Below are 20048 nucleotides of genomic sequence, written 5' to 3'. Positions count from 1 at the left end.
GATGGTTTACAGCAGAGAATCAGCCTGTATCAAGGCCTGCTCTAAATCTAGACTTCCAAATAAGGCCTAACAGTCCCACACATTTATTGCTCTATTTAAAAAAAGATGAATGCAATAGGACTTTATATCAAAGAATCTCAATGCATTTTTATAGGCATGCAGTAGTTAGCATTTCACAACAGCTCCATAAAATTCATGCTGTTTCTCTCTTCATTTAACAAGGAGGAAATGATAGAAAATTTTTGATGGTTTCAAGATGTAACATGGGCCTCTGAAATCTCTGATCATTCTGTCTCCCTGGACCCCTTACTACTTTTTCCTCTGGGACTCCCTGTTTTCTCTCCATGCTGACCACATCCCCTGTCTTGGGGATTCCTTCTTCAGCCCTATTCTAGCTCGACTCCATCTGCTTGTAACTGCTCAGGAATACTAAAGACTCTCCAGATGCTATCATTCCCTTTCCTTCACTCTCTTAAGCTTGTATAGCCTAACCTACTCCCATAAGGATATGGCACACTGGTACTTTAGAACAACAATATCTGCCTTATTACTCTAGGCATTTGATGCCCCAGAGGAAAATTTCATCAAGGGCAGGTAGTTCCTGATGGTGTTCTATCATCCTCCTAGTTAAAAAGTTACATTCTCTATAAATTTATAGCTACACAGGTACATCTGTAGGCATACATCATAAATATCCATGAATCTGCCTAAGTTTTCCCAAATATGCAGGCCACCTACAAGTACATATTACCCACATTTCATCAGGAGGCATCATCTGGCTGCATGGATAAATTCCTCTCCCCTTACCAATGGGGTATCATGTGTCAGCTTGGCACCCCAGCTGGCTCGTCCTGGCATTTCTGTGGTGCCTTGCTATCCATTCTGCACCATTATCTCTTCAGACTCACTGACCCGTAGTCTTAATACTCAATCCATGGATGGCCCAAATGAAGCTCATTGTCTCCACTCACCAGAGTCGGACTTCAAAAGTGAATGACCCCTGCTGCCTTGGGACTTCCACAGCTGGAGTATCCTGCAGGAAAGTGGAAACCTCTGCCTTTCTCCCTCCACTCTATTTGAGCAGAGATAACCCTGAAAGTAGGGAGCAAATTAAAGTATCTCCATCATCCGCATAGTGATCCAGACTCCTTTGTGGGTCATCATCTGGCACCAACTGTCTCTTTGTCACTGACAAAGGAGCACTTTTCAGAGATAATTTCCCCATCCCACCTTTGTGTCTTCCTTTTTTTTGCTGCTGGAACATCTGAGATTTCTTACTAGAAGCAGATGAAAAAAGGCTCAGCTAGGCAGACAATTTCCTACAGTTCTTTGTCAGTCAAATGATCAGTTATGTCTCCACTTTCTGGAGGCGGTGTAGATCCATAGGCCAAAGGAGCTCTCACTCAGATATTAACATCTATAGAATAAAGTCTCTGATATCCTCCTTGATGGATCTTTATCCATACTCTGGAAATGCCAAAGAATAACTCCACTGTGCCTTGTGATCATGTTCAACAATATCATTAATACATGCATCATGAGTCTCTTTGGGATTATAGACATAGTTCTAGATTTCTTGACTCCTGCCTGAGAAAATATGTTTTTGAATACCTCATTCTCAAAATCTCTATCTGGATCAGAATAGATATTCACTTGGAAGCTGTTTCTTCTTTTTTTAAAATAATATTTTATTTTCCCAAATGTATGCAATAATAGTTTTCAATATTCATTTTTGCAAAACCTTGTGTTCCAAATTTTTTCCCTCTTTCTCCCCTCTTCCCAAGACAGTAAGCAATCCAATATAAATTAAACATGTGCAGTTCTTCTAAACATATTTCCAAATTCATCATGCTAAGCAAAAAAATTAAATTAAAAGGGGAAAAATGAGAAAGAAAAAAAAACAAGCAAACAAGCAATAACAACAAAAGTGAAAATATCATACTTTAATCCACATTCAGTCTCCATAGTTCTCTTTCTGGGTGCATATGGCATTTTCCATCACAAATCTATTGGAATTGCCTTGATTCACCACATTATTGAAAAGAGCCAAGTCCATCATAGTTGACTATCATATAATCTTGTTAATGTGTACAATGTCTTGGTTCTGTTCACCCTTTACTTAGCATCAGTTCATGTAAGTCCTTCCAAGCTTTTCTGAAATCAGCCTGTTCATCATTTCTTACAGAACAAAAATATATGGAAGCTATTTCTTTAAAAAATTCTTCTATTGAAATATTTTGGTTACAATATAAGTTTCCTGGGTGGGCCTGTGTATGCTAAAAAATGGTCTTTCTCCTCTAGATTATGATTTGTATTCTTCCCATCCACTTACAGAGACAGAACTTTGATGGATGCCAACGCCAAAGAATTGCTAGTGCTTATTCTTTCTAGATAATGACCCATAGAAGCTCTTCCATATGAGCCCTAAAAGTTCTGTCTCTGCCCAAGTTTCCAAATTGATTGTAGGATTCCCTCTGGGCCTTGAATGGTTTTGTTATATCTGTTGTAGTCCAATATGGAATTCCATTGCACAGCTACAACCTCTGCTCTTCTCTCAACAACAGGATTCATTCTGTAAAGCCAAAAGTGAGTCGTCCCTTGAAGGTCGCTTTTGACCTGTATTGCTTCATATGGACTACAGATCATCTAGGAACAAGTGATGGAAAGAATTGTTACAGAGCTGTAATATTTAAATCCACCAAATAGTGCACACTCTTAAGAAACTCTTGGACTCTTAGATATACTTTCTTATATTAACAGCCCCTGTCTATTCATGTCAGATTGTTTGAAGTTCTTCCTCAAACAAATGAATAAATAAAAAAGCATTTATTAAGCATTTACTATGGGCAAAAAAATTTGCTAAGTGATAGGGATACAGATAGAAAATTCAGGAAGGGCTCTGCTTCAAAAGTGCCCATATTCTAATATATCAGATCCAAGTTAGATGAAAAGGCCCCATGGACTTTACAGTATAGTGGCAAAATATGAACCATAATGTCTTTTCTTTGATGCAATTTTCTGATTAAAACATATCTATTTCTGAATCAGTTGATAATAGCAAAGCCTTTGGTGGCAAGAACTTTCTTTTCTAGGTCAAGGTAATAGTTTAACTGGTCTCATCACATGCTGCCTCCCTCTTCTTTCCCTTTCCCTTCCTCCCTCCTTTCTTCCCTTCCCCTCCCCACTTCTCCTCCCCTTTCTCTTCTTCCCACCCTGTTCCTGTTTCTGTCTCTGTTTCTCACAGTTCCTTGCTGCTTACATTTTGATTCATGGGCCTACAGACAGAGCATGCACCCACATTGGTCTTCCTTGACTAGGAATGCACCATATTTGGCTAGCATCACTCTGCAAGTCTAGCTGGCAACATTCAACCTTGTGCTTATCAAAATGTGTCTGTGGATTGTTTTCTGTCCAAACTTGAATCTGAACTCTTGGAACCGATTGTGATGTTCTACTCTAAAGCCAAAAATCTCCTTTTTTTCTATATGGGATAACATATCTCACTGCCAGACCCTTACTAGCAAGTATGATAGGCCACTTGTGGCCATGGCTCTCCTAGTATGAAACAGCTTCCAAGTGCTCTAGTCCTTCATGCATTGCACAAAGAGTTTTCTTGGATCCATAGAAACCAGCAGTGATGTATGGGTGAAGTAATTCTCTGTTCCCACACTACCAGCTGCTTGTTGGACACTTCTATCTGGATGACATGTAGACATATCAATCTCATCATGACTAAAGCAGAATTTATTATCTTCCTCCCCAAGCCCACCTATGCTCTTAATTTCCCTGTAGAGGTCCTGTAGAGGGCTCCACCATTCTTCTCATTAACTTGGTTCACAGTTTTGATTCTTGCATTCTCCCTCATCCTATGCTGCCAGTCAGTTACCAAGTCTTGTCAACTCCACTTTTTGTCTTCCCTTTTTCTCTAATTACACAACTGCCACTTTAGTTCAGGCCCTCATCACCTCTCCTCTGAACTATTCCAATAATCTCTTAACTGGTTTCCCTTTTTAGAGTCTTTCCTCTCTCCAGTCCATCTATGATTTGCCAAGATTTGTTCTGATCTGGTTCTGAGCAGCTTCCCTGCTCGGAAAGCCCCAGTGCTGCCCCACCCCCTTCTTGAGGACAAAGTACTTTAGTATTTAAAGCCTTTAACAATCCAGCCCCAAACTATCTTAATAATAGATTTAATTGCATATCACATCACTTCTCTATCCCAGACTCTATAGTCCTCATGAGCTTCCTGTTACCCATTACAGGCTCTTCATAGACTGCAAAATTTGCCCATATTGACCTACTTGACATTCCTCACATGCAATATTCTGTCATGGTATCTTTGTACGTGCTGATACTTTTATTCACTTCTTCTTCCTAGAATCGTCAGCTTCTTTCAAAGCCAAGCTCAGACATCACTTCTCAGTTGTGACCTTTCCTGATTTCATCCATACCTGCACTAATTGAAATTTATTTTATATAATATCTTGTATTTATGTATATGTATTTGTTACTGATAGAATGTAAGCTCCTTGAGGGAAGGGACTATTTCACTTTTTTGTTTTATTCTTTTGGTCATGATATTGCTGGAGCCTAGCACAGTTCATGGAACACAATACGTGCTTAATAAATGCTCATTGATTGATCCCATGTAATCTACATAGGTTTCTTATTCCATCAGTCTCCAAACAGTGCTAATTTCTTTAATTTCTCAATATGTGCTCATGAAAGAGATCATTGAGGTGATAACATCATTTTCCACAAATTTTTAATAGTAGACCTCAAATATTAGAAGAATCTCAAGCTCTTCAAAATACTTGGAATGTGTCCACAGGACAAATGGCTTTTATCTTCTTGAGGTCCATGCTCAGTCCCTGACAGAGGCACTGCAGAGCTGTCATATATTGATGGACAACTTAGAACCAGTAGCTCCTAGCTGATCTCATAGCCTTAGAACCCTTTCCTCATGCTTCTCCCACATTGGGAGGTAGTATTGCACAGCAGAAAGGACAGTGAATTTGGGAGTCAAAGGAGCTTTGCCATTTTCTACCTGTATGACCTCTCCACACCTAAGGAACCTGGGTTTCTTAGGGCTCGGGAGCAGCTGAATGGAACAGTAGATAGAGTGCTGGCCCTGAAGTCAGGAGGACCTGAGTTCAAATCCAGCCTCAGATATTTAATACTTTCTAGCTGTGTGACCCTGAGTAAGTCACTTCACTCCAATTGCCTCAGCAAAAAAATAAAAGTTAAAAAAAAAATAAGAAGGCTGAACTAAATGATCCCTAAAGTTCCTCTCACCTGTAAATCTATGATCCTATCTATGTAGCTTTGGGCAGCTTGCTTCATCTCTCTAATCTTGTTAAACTGTAATATGAGGAAGGTTAAGTGAAATGACTTCAAAGGACCCTTACATCTATAAACCTATGAATCTCTGATATTTCTTTGTACACTAAGAGCATTCATTTGAAAAGCTTCTTCAAGGATAGACAGTCCTTGCTCATAATATAGCTAAAATCACAGAGCCTGAAAGAGAAGCTGGGAGACATTTTGTTTTGGGGAGAAACATGACATTAAGAATTTAGAGCTTGGAGTCAAGAAGATCTGTTGCTTATTAGACATGTGATATTGGGCAAGTTACTGGGAGCCTCAGTTTCCTCTTCTGTAAAACAAAAGAGTTGAACTAGATGACCGATTGGCTCCCTTCTAGCTCCAAAGTCTTGTGATTTTGAGCTCTTCACATTCCTTGTCAATTATTTGCATCTCAGCACTGAAAATATCTATATCCAGTTATAGCATCCAACCTCCCCACATTGTGTTTGACTTGGCTTGATCCTTTCTTTCAATTGTTTTTTTTCCACTGAATACTTTAAAATTTTTTGTATTGTTGGTTTTTTCCATTAATGAATTGCTGATGGCTTCACAAAGCAAAAAAGAGCCATGGAAATGAGTTACTCTTTTTCTAATTTGGTGCAAGCCTATTCGGAGGACTTCCAAGGGAGGTAACAGCCGAAAAACAGGGTTATTAATTGCAAGCCTTTAAAAATCTCTTTGACACAAGCCATTTCCACACATAATTTATGGTATTACCAAATGTAACAGAGCATGTAATGGAGCTTTGAGCATGCTCAGATCTCCTAACATGGAGGCATTGTGTCTTCCTATATTGATGCAAATAACCTTCTTTGATTGACTGTGCAGCCTATAAAAACTACTAGCCTGGGACAGTCTCTTTCCTCTGTTTGTAGCAGGAAAGAGCAAGAGAAAGAAAGGGGGGAGGGGAAGGGAGGAAAGAGAGAGAACAAGAAAGAGAAAGGGAAGGAAAGAGAAAAAGAAGGGAGGTGGAAAGAAAGACAGACAGCTAGAGAAACAGACAGACAAACTATCCTGGTATGGCAGTTTTTAAGATGTAGTCTTTTCTGGCTATCAGTCCATCCATAGGAAAAGACAGGATTCAGAAAGTCTCTCCATTTGGAGACCTAGGCATGCTCCAAAATTCTATTATCTAAACAAAAGACAAAATTCTACAATATGATGGAATGTAGTTATCAAGTTCAAATAACAGTTTTTATTTATGAAAAAGAACAATAATTCCATAAGTTTTGACACATTCCATGGAATCACTCTCTCAAAACCATTCATTTCCTTTTTAACTACTCCCTCTAAGGATTATCCTTCCAACCTGTAATTTATTAATTTAATTGTTATATTAATATATTAATTGAATGAAAGACATCTTTCCTTCTCTTAGTCTGATCATTATCTTTTTAAATTTTTAAAAATTTGATAATAACTTTTTATTTTCAAAATACACAGGGCAACTAGGTGGCGCAGTGGATAGAGCACCAGTCCTGAAGTCAGGAGGACTTGAGTTCAAATCTGATATCAGAAACTGAACATTTCCTAGCTGTGCAACCCTGGACAAGTCACTTAACCCCAATTGCTTGGGGGGGAGAGGGGGAAGGAAATACATGCAAAGACAGTTTTCAACATTAACCCCTGCAAAATCTTAAGTTCCAAATTTCTCTCCTCTTCTCCTCCCTTCCCTTCCCTAGACAACAAGTAATCCAATATAGGTTAAACATGTGCAATTCTTCTAAACTTATTTCCATATTTATCATACCGAATAAAAAAAAATCAGATCAAAAAAGGAAAAAATGAGAAAGACAAAAAACAATCAAACAACATCAAAAAAGGTGAAAATGCTATGTTGTGATCCACATCCAGTCCCCATAGTGCTCTCTCTGGATACAGATGGCTTTTTCCATCAAAAGTCTACTGGAAATTGGCCTGAATCACCTCATCGTTAAAAAGAGCCATTTCCATCACAGTGGATCATGATCATTACCTTAATTAATTTCAAGAAGGATTTCTTCTTGAGTTGATCAGGCTTCTCCCTTTAGAGTCTCGTTAGGCCTTCAATATGAATGATTTGGAGATTTTGGAGTGGGATATTGTTTGGAAATGATACCTAAAGAAAAACTAAGAAGGTCTCTTGTTCAGATTAGAATAAGGCTATCTACTCTGGTTCAAACATCTTTGAAAAATCATAAATATGGTCCTGTTCAGATTCAACTCACTAGATGATCCACTAAAAAAAAGCTTTAGTTTTGGTTTCTCATTTGATATGAATTTAATATTTGTGTTGGGTTCAGTTTGAGGTTCAATACATTCATGCCATGTGTCCATTTGAATGCCAATTCATGGGAATGTAGAGCTAGAAAAGGTTCTTAGAGCTCAACTGTTATTTCAACTCCAAGATAAGGGATCTGGAACTCAGAAATAAGAAGGATCTTGCCCAGGGACATAGTAAATGTCAAAGCTAGGACTCAGGCCAAGATCTGTTGACTCCAGATTAGTGTTATTTCACTATATATGCTATATGATTCATTTCAAATCTCTATTCTTATATCTTTGAAGAGGGGAGGAAGGATAAGAATCAAAGTAGATGTGTGATGTCATTGAGTGAGGAATTTTCTCTTTCAGCACAATTTAGCCCCTCAACAATAACTTAAAGTCTTAGATGTCTGAGATACTGAGAGATTACCTGACTTGCTTAGAGTCCTTTTCAAGGCAGGGAGATTTGAATTTACTTCTTCCTACTCTCATTGTTCATCCACTATACCTGCTAATTCTTGTTTCTGGCATTTTAAAAATTATAAGTCTACAATGGGATATTACCACAAGACCACAAGATATAAATGTTCTGGGTTTTTTGTAATCCCCAACCTGCGCCATCTTGCTGTCACTTTAAGCTTTTTCACCTCTTCTGGGCCTCAGTTTTTATTCATTGAAAAATGAATTGGACTGACTGATGTCTGAGGTCTCTTTCAACATTAACACTAATAGCAATCGAAGTTTTGCCTTCTTGGTCTGACATTTAGAGATAAAACCTATTTTGTGTAGATGGGGAAATTAATAATGAATTTGTCTTCACAAGGTAACAAAAGGAACCCAGGTATTCTGATTTTAGATCCATTGTCCCATACTACAAAAACATGCTTTATGATAAAAAGCATTATTTCCCTAGCCATCTATTCACACAGTTCAGCTTTTCCTTTAAGATTCTGAATCTTGTTTAATAAAGCTTGTTTTCTAAAGAAACAGAAAATCATCATCATTGCTACTATCCAGAGGTACATTTTTCAAAGCACACATAGAGATTCAGATGCACAATTCCCATTATTGTTAATGGCGACCACATGGGTAAATCCCTATGTACCACTTTTGAAATGTACCCCTTGCTGTTTCCCTATTTTCCCATAATTGTGACAGATCAAGCAAATAATATAACCAATCATTTTAAGATATGCTTTTTTCTTTTTTCTCTTAGCAGATTCTGTGATTTTTTTTCTATCATGTAATGTTTTGTAAGAGGGGGGAAAATCTAAAAATTGAATCAGAGAAATAGCAATTGAGTTTTTAAAACCCAGAGGTGAAGAATTTCAAAGGCAGAAAGAACAGAGCTGAGTGAACCAGTATGATTGTAGGCATTCTTGTTTCCATGTGTGGAAGACAAGTAAATTAACCAAACAGAAAACTGAAAATACAAGCATATCCTTATAAATTCATTTTTAACTAAAGAGAGGTTGAATCCTACAGTGTTTCTCATACTGTCTTCTATAGTACCCAATTCTCTATACAATGTGAATTGTACCTCACCATTTAGCATTGTGGTAATTGTTACAATTTGACTTTTATAAGGATGTATGAGAGGCAGTGTGGTATAATGGATAAAGATCTAGCCTCATAGTCAAAAGGACCTTATATCATATGGTTGTATGACCTTGGGTATTCCCTATGAGAAAGTCTTTAGAGGAAGCCTTTCAACCTTTGGGCCTTCCCCTACACAGTTTCAGTTTTAACTCCTGCCCCATGTCTCTGCAAGGCTTTTTTCCAATGCAAGAGGTACAACTATCTCTGCTATCCATCCCCTTTTAGAGGCTAGTGCAAACATACATAGTATAGTGTAGCTATTGGATCTGAAATCAAAGGTTCTTGATCCTAATCCCAGATCTGTTACAATGGAAGGTCCAGTGCAAGGAGCATGGGACTTGAAATCAAAGAATTTGGGTTCAAATTTTGACTCTCCTATTTACTACCAGTGTGGTGCTGGAGAAGTCATAGACTGTTTCCTCATCTGTAAAATAAGAATTATGCTTTGCATATAGATCAAGAATTCTAATAGAGAATGAATCCATTGGAAAGCAAGTACTCTTTCACTTAGTCTATAACTGTCCCCAATGTCTCTGTTGTACAAATGTATAATTAAGAAAACTATTATTCTTAAGACAGGATACCTGTCATTGTACGTTTGCTTTACAAAGTGAGAGATAGAAGCAAAATTTATTTTTGCTTAAACTCACAAAGCAAGCCAGAGGGAGAGGAAATCATAAACTCCAAACATTTTAACTCAGAGTCCCCTGTCCTATTGCATCCTGACCCATATTTGCCATTTTTCATGTTCCTATTGGTCTGATCTGGTACTATAATGATCTGCATGAATTTATGCTTATTCCTGGCTTTAGAAACCAGAAATAGTGTCTATAGGAGAATGTTACAGTAGATAGAGCATTAGAGGTGAAATCAGAAGAGGTAGAATTTACTCCTGCCTAAGACATTTACAGATTATTTGACTTTTGGTGACTCAATTTCTTTCTCTGAGCTTCAATATCCTTAAAATATATGGGTTGGGGAAAAGAATCTCTAAAGGTCCTTCCAACTCTGACATTCTAAATTTCTAATTAAAATCTAGTGATAATCAAAACATTTCAGTTTAGCCATTCATTTTCATCTCTTTTCCAATCAAATTTTGTACCATGGATTACCAAAAGGAAGCAAAATTAATGCTTTGTTCTTCATCCCTCTGTAGTAGTGCTATGATTTTTATAGTAACAAAAATACAATGTCACAACCAGATTAATGATAGAATAATGCCTAAAGCATGTCTCTTCATTGATAAGAAATTTGCTATCATCTACAAAAGTACAATCCAGTTTTTGAAAACTGAAATAATTATTTGGAAATTCCCCCTTACAATGAGTCAAAAATCTGTCTCCCTGGAATTTTTCCTTGTTTTTCTATCTGGAGTTAAGCACAATAAATTTAATTCCTCCTCTACAGCAAATACATGAAGACAATGACCATGACCCCTCTAAAGCTGCCCTTCTTCAGGCTAAACATCTCCATTTCCTTCATGGAACTCCTATGTAGGATGGTGGTGATCCTTTTTCCTAGCCTTGGTGTCATTCCCTGGGTATGAACCATATTATTAATGTCCCTTCAAAAGCTTAATCCTAACCCAGAGCCAAATACATTACTTTTGATGAGAACTGACCAAGGAGGAGCTCCATGGAACTGTCACTTCCCTCATTCTAGACATTAAAGCACATTAGTTACTATTAGTGCTTGTTCAGCCTACAAATTCATTACAAATCTTAAGTCCTTTTTCAAATGAATTTCTGTCTAGCCTTATCATTGGTTGGTTCATCATTTGAACTCAAGTATAGGATTTTATATTAACCTAAATTAAATTTTAAATTTTTAGGGCAACATTCTAGCTTAAGAGATTAATGCTTCCTAATTTTGTCTTCTAACATATTGGCTAGCCTTTTCAACTTCCTGATTCTACTTATAATGGGCCATTTCTCCAAATCCTCCCAAAATATAGTTTCTTCTTTCCTGAGAACACTGGGACAATTGACCATGAGTTTCTTCTTCTCCCATTCATTTCATCTCAAACCCCCTGATATCCCAGTTCTTCTCCCTTTTTCAGGTCTTTGATGAAAAGGTGAGCCTTCTCCTTGCCAAGATCAACCCCTTTAAATATGTACATGATCCTATCCACTACCATCTTTTTCAGTAAATTGCCGCCTCTATCATCTCCTTTACAAATCATGAACTCATTCCTTTATTACTACATATATGATCATCTTTCTACATCCTTGAAAAACTTCACTAGACTGTACCATCTCCTCAAGCTATGATCTTTCATCTCTCTTGTTTTTGTCAATCAATCAATCTCCTTGTAAAAGTTGTCTACATTTATATGAACTGATGCTGAACGAAGTGAGAGAACCAGCAGAACATTGTACACATTAACCACAAGGTTGTGTAATGATCAACCATGACAGACTTAGCTTTTCTTGGCAATGGAGTGATCCAAGACAATTCTCATAGACTAGGAATAGAAAATGCCATCCATATCCAGAGGAAAAACTATGGAAACTAAAAAGTGGATCAAAACTTACTATATTTACCTTTTTTTCTTTCTCATGGTTTTTTCTCTTGTTTTTTTTTTTTTTTTACAACATGAATAATATGGAAATATATTTGAAATGATTATACACATCTAATCTATATCAGGTTGCAAGCAAAAATGGTCCAAGATTCTATCACATTATTTCTCATTTGAGTGATTTCTTTCAGTTTGTATATATAATCTATTCATCATACTGCATACAGATTGGTGACTTGAATCCAGTTAGTCCATTTAACTGCCCTTTTGCAATTGTCCACACTTGTCTTGGGTTTCAATTCCTTGTTCACCATTTTTATTTCTGTTCTTCACACTCAAGATGATTCTTTTTGGTAGAGATGGGAGGGGAAAGCAAAATAGGGGTCAAATAGTTCTGCTTTCTATCTAGAACAAAAATCTAATAAGGAGGCTGTTCCTTGCCTATTGTTGGACTACAATTTGACTTTAGTAACCCTAATTAGATGGATCTAGGATTAAGGTTTCCCACTATTTCTCCAGTACATTCAATTTCAAATGATTCCTTGTGAAGGCTACTTCATTTTACCTATGTGATATTCCTGACAGATAAAACTCTTTAGTTTCTATATCTGGTAAAATGAAGTAGTCAAACAGATCTAAGTGCCTTCCCAACTCTAAAAATTCTGTCATTCTACTCTATGAATCTTTTTTCTACAACATATAGATCTTAGCCCAAATATGAATAAAAAAGAGTGTCATTTACCAGCAACAACCCTTCTTCCTCTATTACCTAGATATCATTCAAAATCTCTTGGCCAAATGCTTTGACCCCAGTACTTTAGAGATCTGATGAGATCATGGCCTGAAGTGAGATAGCCAAGGATTTTAAACTTATTAAAAATGTATATATACAATTAAAAAATTCATCTGTAATTAATAAAAACCAAGTTGGTATTATCTTACACTAGAGAGAAAAAAGTATTTCTGAAGAAATGTTTGGCAATCAGCCCACAAAGTCATTAAAATTAAAATTCTGGGCCATGGCTGACTCAGGACTCTTAATTCACTTGCCAACTCTGCTTTGCCCAACCCCCCAGACTATGTGCTGACTCACTGCCTTTATTAGTTTTGTCCCTTAATTCCTTCTACAGGGAGAAAAAAAGGGGGGGCGGTATTGAAAATCCCATCATCATCATCTCCTTGGCATTTATGACAGCAAAAAACACAAATGGAGCAAGAGAAGACATGTTTATCTACTGCTGGGTGGGCTAGTTGACCATACCATCTTTCTAGCAATACTTTGAATCAGATTTGAAATAGTTTTCTAAAGAGACATTAAACTTTGTTATTGGTTTCTTGAAGAAATCCCTAAGGATTAGGAAACATTTATCTACCTATTACAATATTCTATTATGATTGCTTACCACGAGACTTAGTTTCTAACTACTTTAGCCTTTTATTCCTATGTGTGTAGGAGGATATTAAGAGATGTATTTCTATTATTGTTACTTGTGAATGGAAGCAATTGATGAAAAAGGATCAGGCTCATAATGGAGGATAGTTTAGCTTGTCATTTAAGGTCTTTCATAACTTGATTCCATCCTACTTTTCTGATCAATAAAAATTTCTTCTATGCCTTCTTTGTTCCAAGGTTTATGTTTAGCACTGGGGATACATAAAGATGGTATATTTCATGCTTTCAATGACCTTACAATTGAATGGAAAGGAAGCCGTGCACACAAATAACTATGGGACAATGAAGAATGAGATAAGAGCAAAGGAGAAGTGAGATATAGAGAGAGTATTATTTAAAATTTAAAGAGGGAGAGATCACTTTCATTTGGGATAGGTGGAAGAGGAAGGAAGGTCATCCAAGGCAGCAGAGATGGGGCTTCTGAGGATGGCCTAGGAGAAAGGAATAGCTTCCAATTTGATTTCCTGGTTTCTCTATTTACATTTCATTCTTTTTAAAATTTCAGACTCTCAGTATTAAAGATGAAAGCTTCATTTTGGAAGTTCTCTCTGGATGTCTTGAATATAAGAAGTTACTGGAAGTGGTAGTCACTGCATTTTATGCACATGCTGGGAAGACATGTCTGTGGTCTGACTACAATCTCTTTATAGGTATGTGGTTTTAAGCAAACTGATTTAATTCAAGTGTGAAATTCAAGAATTCAGCAAAACCCAATTATGCTCTACATGCCTTAATCTGATTAACCTTGGTATTTCATACTCTTATATTTTCAAATATATGAGAATGGAAATCTTGTGTGCTCATTGAAAAAAATTTAATTTTGTAATATAGTTATTATATATACATATATATGTACACATATGTATATTTATAAGGGTATATATGTATGTATTATATAGATTTGTACTAATGTGTGTGTGTACTAATAGCTAAGTAGCCCATTGGATAGACTTCAGGATCTGGAGTCAAATCTGGCCTTAGACATTTACTAGTTATGTGACCATGAACAAGTTACTTAACCCCATTTGCCTCAGTTTCCTCATCTGTAAAATGAGCTTGAGAAGGAAATGGCAAACTGCTCCAGTATCTCTGCCAAGAAAACCACAAATGAAGTCACAAAGAGTCAAAGACAAATGTGAGTGGGATCATAGATTTAGACTTGTAAAGAACTTGAGAGGTTATCTGGTTCAGCCCACTCAAATTACCTTCCACATGAGGAGTTTGAGGTCCAGAGAGCTTAGGCATCTTAGCCCTAGGTCATAAGTGATGAAACTGGATTCTGTACTTAGGGCTTTTCAATGCAATCTCCACTGTTTCCCTAAAATTTAATAATTTTGTTGATATAGTTACTTTCTCTGCTGATAGAAAAAGCAAAGCCTCAGATCTTCATGAATTGTTTTGGCCAGAAAATATCCTCATCTGCTGGCCAGCCCCCTAGAAGAAGCCTTTTCAAAATGAGCAAGACTGGTCCTGGGATAACAGGTGCTGGTTTATTAATGGGTCCATTCTTTTTTTGTGGATCCATTTTTTCTGTTTTTTTGAAATTTATTATTTTATTTTTTCATATACATGTAAAGATAGTTTTCAACATTCGTTTTTGTAAGACTGTATTCTAAATTTTTCTCACTCCTTCTCTTCCCTCCCCTTCCCTAAGACAGCAAGCAATCTGATATAGATTAAATATGTGCAATCCTTTTAAATGTATTTCCATATTTGTAATATTGTGCAAGAAAAATCAGACTAAAAGGGGCAAAAAAACATGAGAAAGGAAACAAACAAACAAACAAAAAAGGTGAAAATACTATACTTTGATCCACATTCAGTCTCCATAATTCTCTGGATGTGATCGTCATTTTCCATTATGGATCCGTTCTAGCTTGGTAGGACCTCCCAGAACTCACTCTCCAGTGGTCTGATCTTCAAGAAACTATCCAGGGCAACTTCAGTGGTAGCAATGGTAGTAATCCCCCATTAAAATCTTATCCCATAGCATGGAAGTGACCATACTTCTTCAAATACTGGGCCCGACTCTGTCAGGTTTAACAAAGCTAAAAAAAATCTTCAAATTCAGGCTGGACAGACAGCAGAATGAGTGTCTGCCTTCTAAGAACTAAGTGCTGAGAACCTCATTACCAGAAAGTCAACTCCCAAGTGACAGATTTTTTGTCCATGGATTCCATGAAATGTTGATGGACTTCAGTTTGTTTCTGTGGAGGGAATAATATCACCAATACAATCATGGATCTTTCCAAATATCAATGATGTTTATATATACACAAACACACGAGTGTATGTATTTATATTATGTATAGCTCTTACATACTTTTCTAAATGTTTTTGCAAAATTACCTAATATGATCCTTGTGCATTGGAAAAGGAAAATGTTGGCATTCCTATTTTCCAGAAAAGACACTAATTCTCAGAATTAAAATGACTTGTCCAAGGTCATCATTAATGGATCCCAGAAATAGTGAAGTTGAGAGCTGAACAAGCATGTCCCTGATTATAAGTCTAGTTCCCTTCCTTCTCCACGATGAAATCATTTCATGCGTGCAGTTATATGCAGACATCAAAGCTTGCAGAAATAGAAAGCTTTTCTATAAACAAATTACTACTACATAACTCAGTTCACTTTTGTTGTGGTGGCTAGTAAGAATGCTATGAGTTTATGTAATCTAGGGTAGTCACTTATTCTGAGCCTCAGCTTCCTCCTCTGTAAAATGGGGATAATAAATCCCTTTCGTACCTACCTCACAATGCTTGTAACAAGACCCAAATGAGAATATACATGCAATACTTTGGCAATTAGTAAAGTGCCGTATCAATTATTTTACTATTATAGATATACCTGATATTTTATAGTGCCATTTTTGCCCCAAGATTTCATTTTAGGTTGTATCTACACCATTTGCAAATAATTATATAAATTTACCTTCTTTAAATATAGTCTCAATGGTTAAATCATTTTTTAAAAATAGCCTTTTAAAAAAATATTTGGTCATTAATGTGAAATCAGCTAATTTTTAATGTCAAGAACTACTTGTAAGAATGCAGATCACTGCCATTCAGTTTCTAAATAGGCACATAAATGCATTAGCATTACTGTCATTTTTTACAACTCAGATGAATCTGATATGAATTCATTAGAACTGCATGAGACCATGATCTAAGAAATCTGGTGCTGTTTGGATATACTGTTCAGAAAATTCTGGGATGCCTCTATTTGCAGCCTTTGAAATAGGGGCCCGCATAGGGACATATCTCTTTTTTCCTTTTTCTTTTTCTTCTTCTTTGTTGTGGTTGTTGTTGTTGTTGCAAGGCAAATGGGTTTAAGTGATTTGCCTGGGATCACACAGCTAGGAAGTGTTAAATTGTATGAGGTTGCATTTGAACTCAGGTCCTCCTGAGACTTCAGGACCAGTGCTCTACCCACAATGCTATCTAGTTAATCCCAGCACATCTTTTTATATCAATAAAAATAGCAAGCACATATGGTGCTTTTCGTAGGGCACATTCATCAGAACAATTCTGAGAGATTAGGAGTGCAGATATTATTGAAGTCCGTCATTTTACAGATGAGAAAACTGAGACTCAGGGTTTAAGGGACTAGCCCAAGATTCATGATCAGACTTCGAACTCTTAAGTATAGAATTCTTTACATGTTACTCTGACCACCTCTTATCTCCATCATTTTCAACCCACAAATCTTCATCCTATTCTAGGGCTGTTAAGTATTACTATAGAAAATGACAAAATTAAACTACCTTAATTACCTTAACTAGTATATACTGTTTCTATTCTCAGTTGCTGAGTCCTGATCATTCTTTCTAGCTTCTATTCTAAAACTTCACAAACTACCTCTTCTTCAAAGGACTTTTCTATCTTCTTTACACTCTTGAAAGTTCCTTTTACCCTTTCCTTCAGCCATTACCACTCTATCTATCTATCTATCTATCTTTCTAGCTCTATTTATGTTTATATCTATATCTATTGATATATCTATCTAGATAAAATATGGATGATATAGACAGATAGATACAGAGATAGATCTGGAGAGTAGAAATAATAAACATAGATGATAGATTGATAGATAGAGGATTCTCAAATCTGTGATCATCAATGTTTTGATGGTGAACGTGCAGGACCAAGAGAGACATAGGGATAATGGGAGCCTACACACGTAACTTTCATTGTTTGCATTGGATTTATGACTTGGTGGGGTGATACCCCGCGGTGTTCACTTCTGGGGCAGTTGAGCAGCCCCTCCTTTTCAATGTAGTGAGTATAATCCTATTGGCCATAAAAAGTAGGAATCTGAGGCATTTAGCTGTCAATCACATGCCATACTGCCCCTACTGTTACATCCCAAGCTTTTATCTAGGAACATGTATCACCGTTCTTGGTTTAGCCCCCACATGCTTGGCCAGGCCTCCTCTTTTCCCTTCCAGATATATCGCCTCATTCATTTTCCTTCTTTGAAGATCATAATTTAAGCCCACATTTTAGATTAGTCAGTGCATAGAACAAGCTGAAGGTATAATTGCATGTAACATAGGCTAGACATTCCCTTCAGTCCCAGATTCAGCCTTTCCCAAGGCAGAAAGTTCTTTTCTTTAGACCATGTCTATAATTCTCTTGTCTTAAGTCTCCTGGCCATAGAACAGGAATTGAGGAGAGAGCAACCTTGAAATTCTGGGCCTTCTAATAAGACTGGTCTCCTCACGAAACAGCAGTGGCTATAGGCAATTAACTCCTGATAGGATTAGGGAACTCTGTGGAAAAATTGGTGATTCTCAAGGTCACAGCTACATAAGTAAACAGGAACACAAGATTGCACTTCCATGATCCCCAGAACTCTGATTCAAGATGATTCAAGGCTCATTCCCCTGCCTCTTGCTTCAGCACTAGCATCCCCTGGGCCCAGCTCGGATGCCCCAGATGCCAATTCTTACAGGGCATTGCCTGTCATAAATGTGATACCAAGACTGGAAGCGGTGGAACTATAATACTTACTACACTGAGAAGGGGTGCTGCTCAACTGCCCCAGATACTAAAACTCCTAAGTATCACGGATCACCTATCTAATCTCCCACTTTGTCATTATGTCTCTCCAAGTCCCTCTTTTACTTTCAAAATTCCATGTAAAAGTGCATCTTCACTGCAGTCAACTCAATCTAATAAAAGTCCCAAGTTGAGGCAATGTATAAATTTTGTTCCCTTGTCCAGATCTCATTCCAGCAGAGTATAGCCCTATCCTGTATACACAGAAATTTACAGATTCTTTGTCTTCAAGTTCCTAATTAAGAAGTGATAACACTGGGGGAGAAATTATGACAGAGTATGGAAGGGTCCATCTCTAGTCACTGATATAGGTATTACATGTATATTTTTTGGTTCTGTAATTTTATATAACTTTCTTATCATGTTTTAATATGTATTTTTATTAGTTATTTGTTATCTGTCTACTTTTTGCCTGGATAAACTTGGTCTCCAGCCCTTCATTAAAATTATCAAGTCTCTGGATAGTGCCAAAATGCATAAGGTAAGTTAATTCTTTTTTTAAACCATAGAATATTCTATGCTTATCTTTAAAGGTTTCTTATAAAGTCCCTTATTTATGAAACTATTATTAGTTATTTTTATGTCTCAATTACTAAGTACTCTATAGTACTGTACCTATAAACTCTGAGAAATAAATAGTTTGAGCATCATGTTCATTTTGATGATGTTAGTCCTTTTATTTCATTAGAAAGAAATCCATATTGTTTAACTTATATTGGATTGCTTGCTATCTTGGAGAGAAGGAGGGGGTCGAGAGGGAGAAAAATTTGGAACACAGGGTTTTGCAATGGTGAATGAATGCTGAAAACTATCTTTGCATGTATTTAGAAAAATAAAATACTAGAATAATAATTTTAAAAAAGAAAAAAAAGAGCTCCACATTGTCTTACTTCCAAATTTGCATTCTTGGCTCAGGTTAAATTTTATTCTTATCACTTAAAATGGAATGAACCACTATGGAAAGCTTAAGGTATTATATCTAATACAAGCTATTTTAAGTAATTCTTGTTTGATATCTGGCTAAAGACATTGGTGGCTTTTGTCTGTGGGACTGAACCAGGAAAGGTCCAGCAGTGCCCTATGCAGATACTGGATAGAGTTGTAAAGGTGACTAGTTGTCATAGACCCATCTATGTCATAATGAGCTCACACAGCCATGGCTATAAAACTCTGGAAAGGATATACAAATGTTTCTGATTATCTTGGTGTTGGCTAGCCTTCTTAGCATTTGATGAATGTTTTCTGAGAAGTGGTTCTCAGCCTTGTTTCTCTAGGACCCTTGTCCTCTTCTGTCTAGTGATTGGCTCTTCCTTTTCTTGGGGTGTTTGTGTTGGGGTGCATTCTTCTCCCTTTCAGGGATCCCTGTATCTTTTGTGTCTCCAGCAGAGTGTATTTCACTTGTTTAAGAGCATATTTCCTTCAATAATTAATTTCTGAATTTTTAGCCGCCTCCTGTCCCTTTTGATTTATGAACGAATTCTAGATCACACACTATGATGTTACGTCTTTCCTATGTTTACATACCTCAGAGGTCTAGTTCAAAAATCAATGAAAAAAATGTCTGTAAAGTACTTCAAAAAATGTACCATAAAGCACAGAGTTACATTATAGACATAAGAAAGAAAAAAATCCTCTGATACACTAACATGCATCTTGGAGGCCAAGCTGTTAGCATATTTAAAAAGGCAGAGCAATTATTCTGTGGAACAAAAGAAGGAACAGCTGCTGCTGAGATTTCCTGTAGGAAGTAAATAAAAACTATTACAGTATTATACTAATTTCAGAACTATATGTGTTGGGAGGAAG

The 20048-nt window shown here is 36.7% G+C and overlaps 1 protein-coding gene across 1 annotated transcript in view; it reads left to right on the top strand.

Annotated features, from left to right (window-relative positions):
• Nucleotides 1-20048, top strand: part of CFAP99 (cilia and flagella associated protein 99) — a 165860-nt gene that overhangs the window by 20517 nt on the left and 125295 nt on the right. Inside the window, exons 3-4 of the mRNA XM_051964330.1 lie at nt 13687-13831; nt 18629-18723. Of these exons, the coding sequence (XP_051820290.1) occupies nt 13687-13831; nt 18629-18723 (240 nt within the window). The remainder of the gene's footprint in view (nt 1-13686; nt 13832-18628; nt 18724-20048) is intronic.

Source organism: Antechinus flavipes, chromosome 6, assembly GCF_016432865.1.
Source record: "Antechinus flavipes isolate AdamAnt ecotype Samford, QLD, Australia chromosome 6, AdamAnt_v2, whole genome shotgun sequence".
Lineage (NCBI taxonomy): Eukaryota > Metazoa > Chordata > Mammalia > Dasyuromorphia > Dasyuridae > Antechinus > Antechinus flavipes.
The sequence above is the reverse complement of the archived record's forward strand: the minus strand, read 5'-3'. Positions and strand labels throughout refer to the sequence as shown.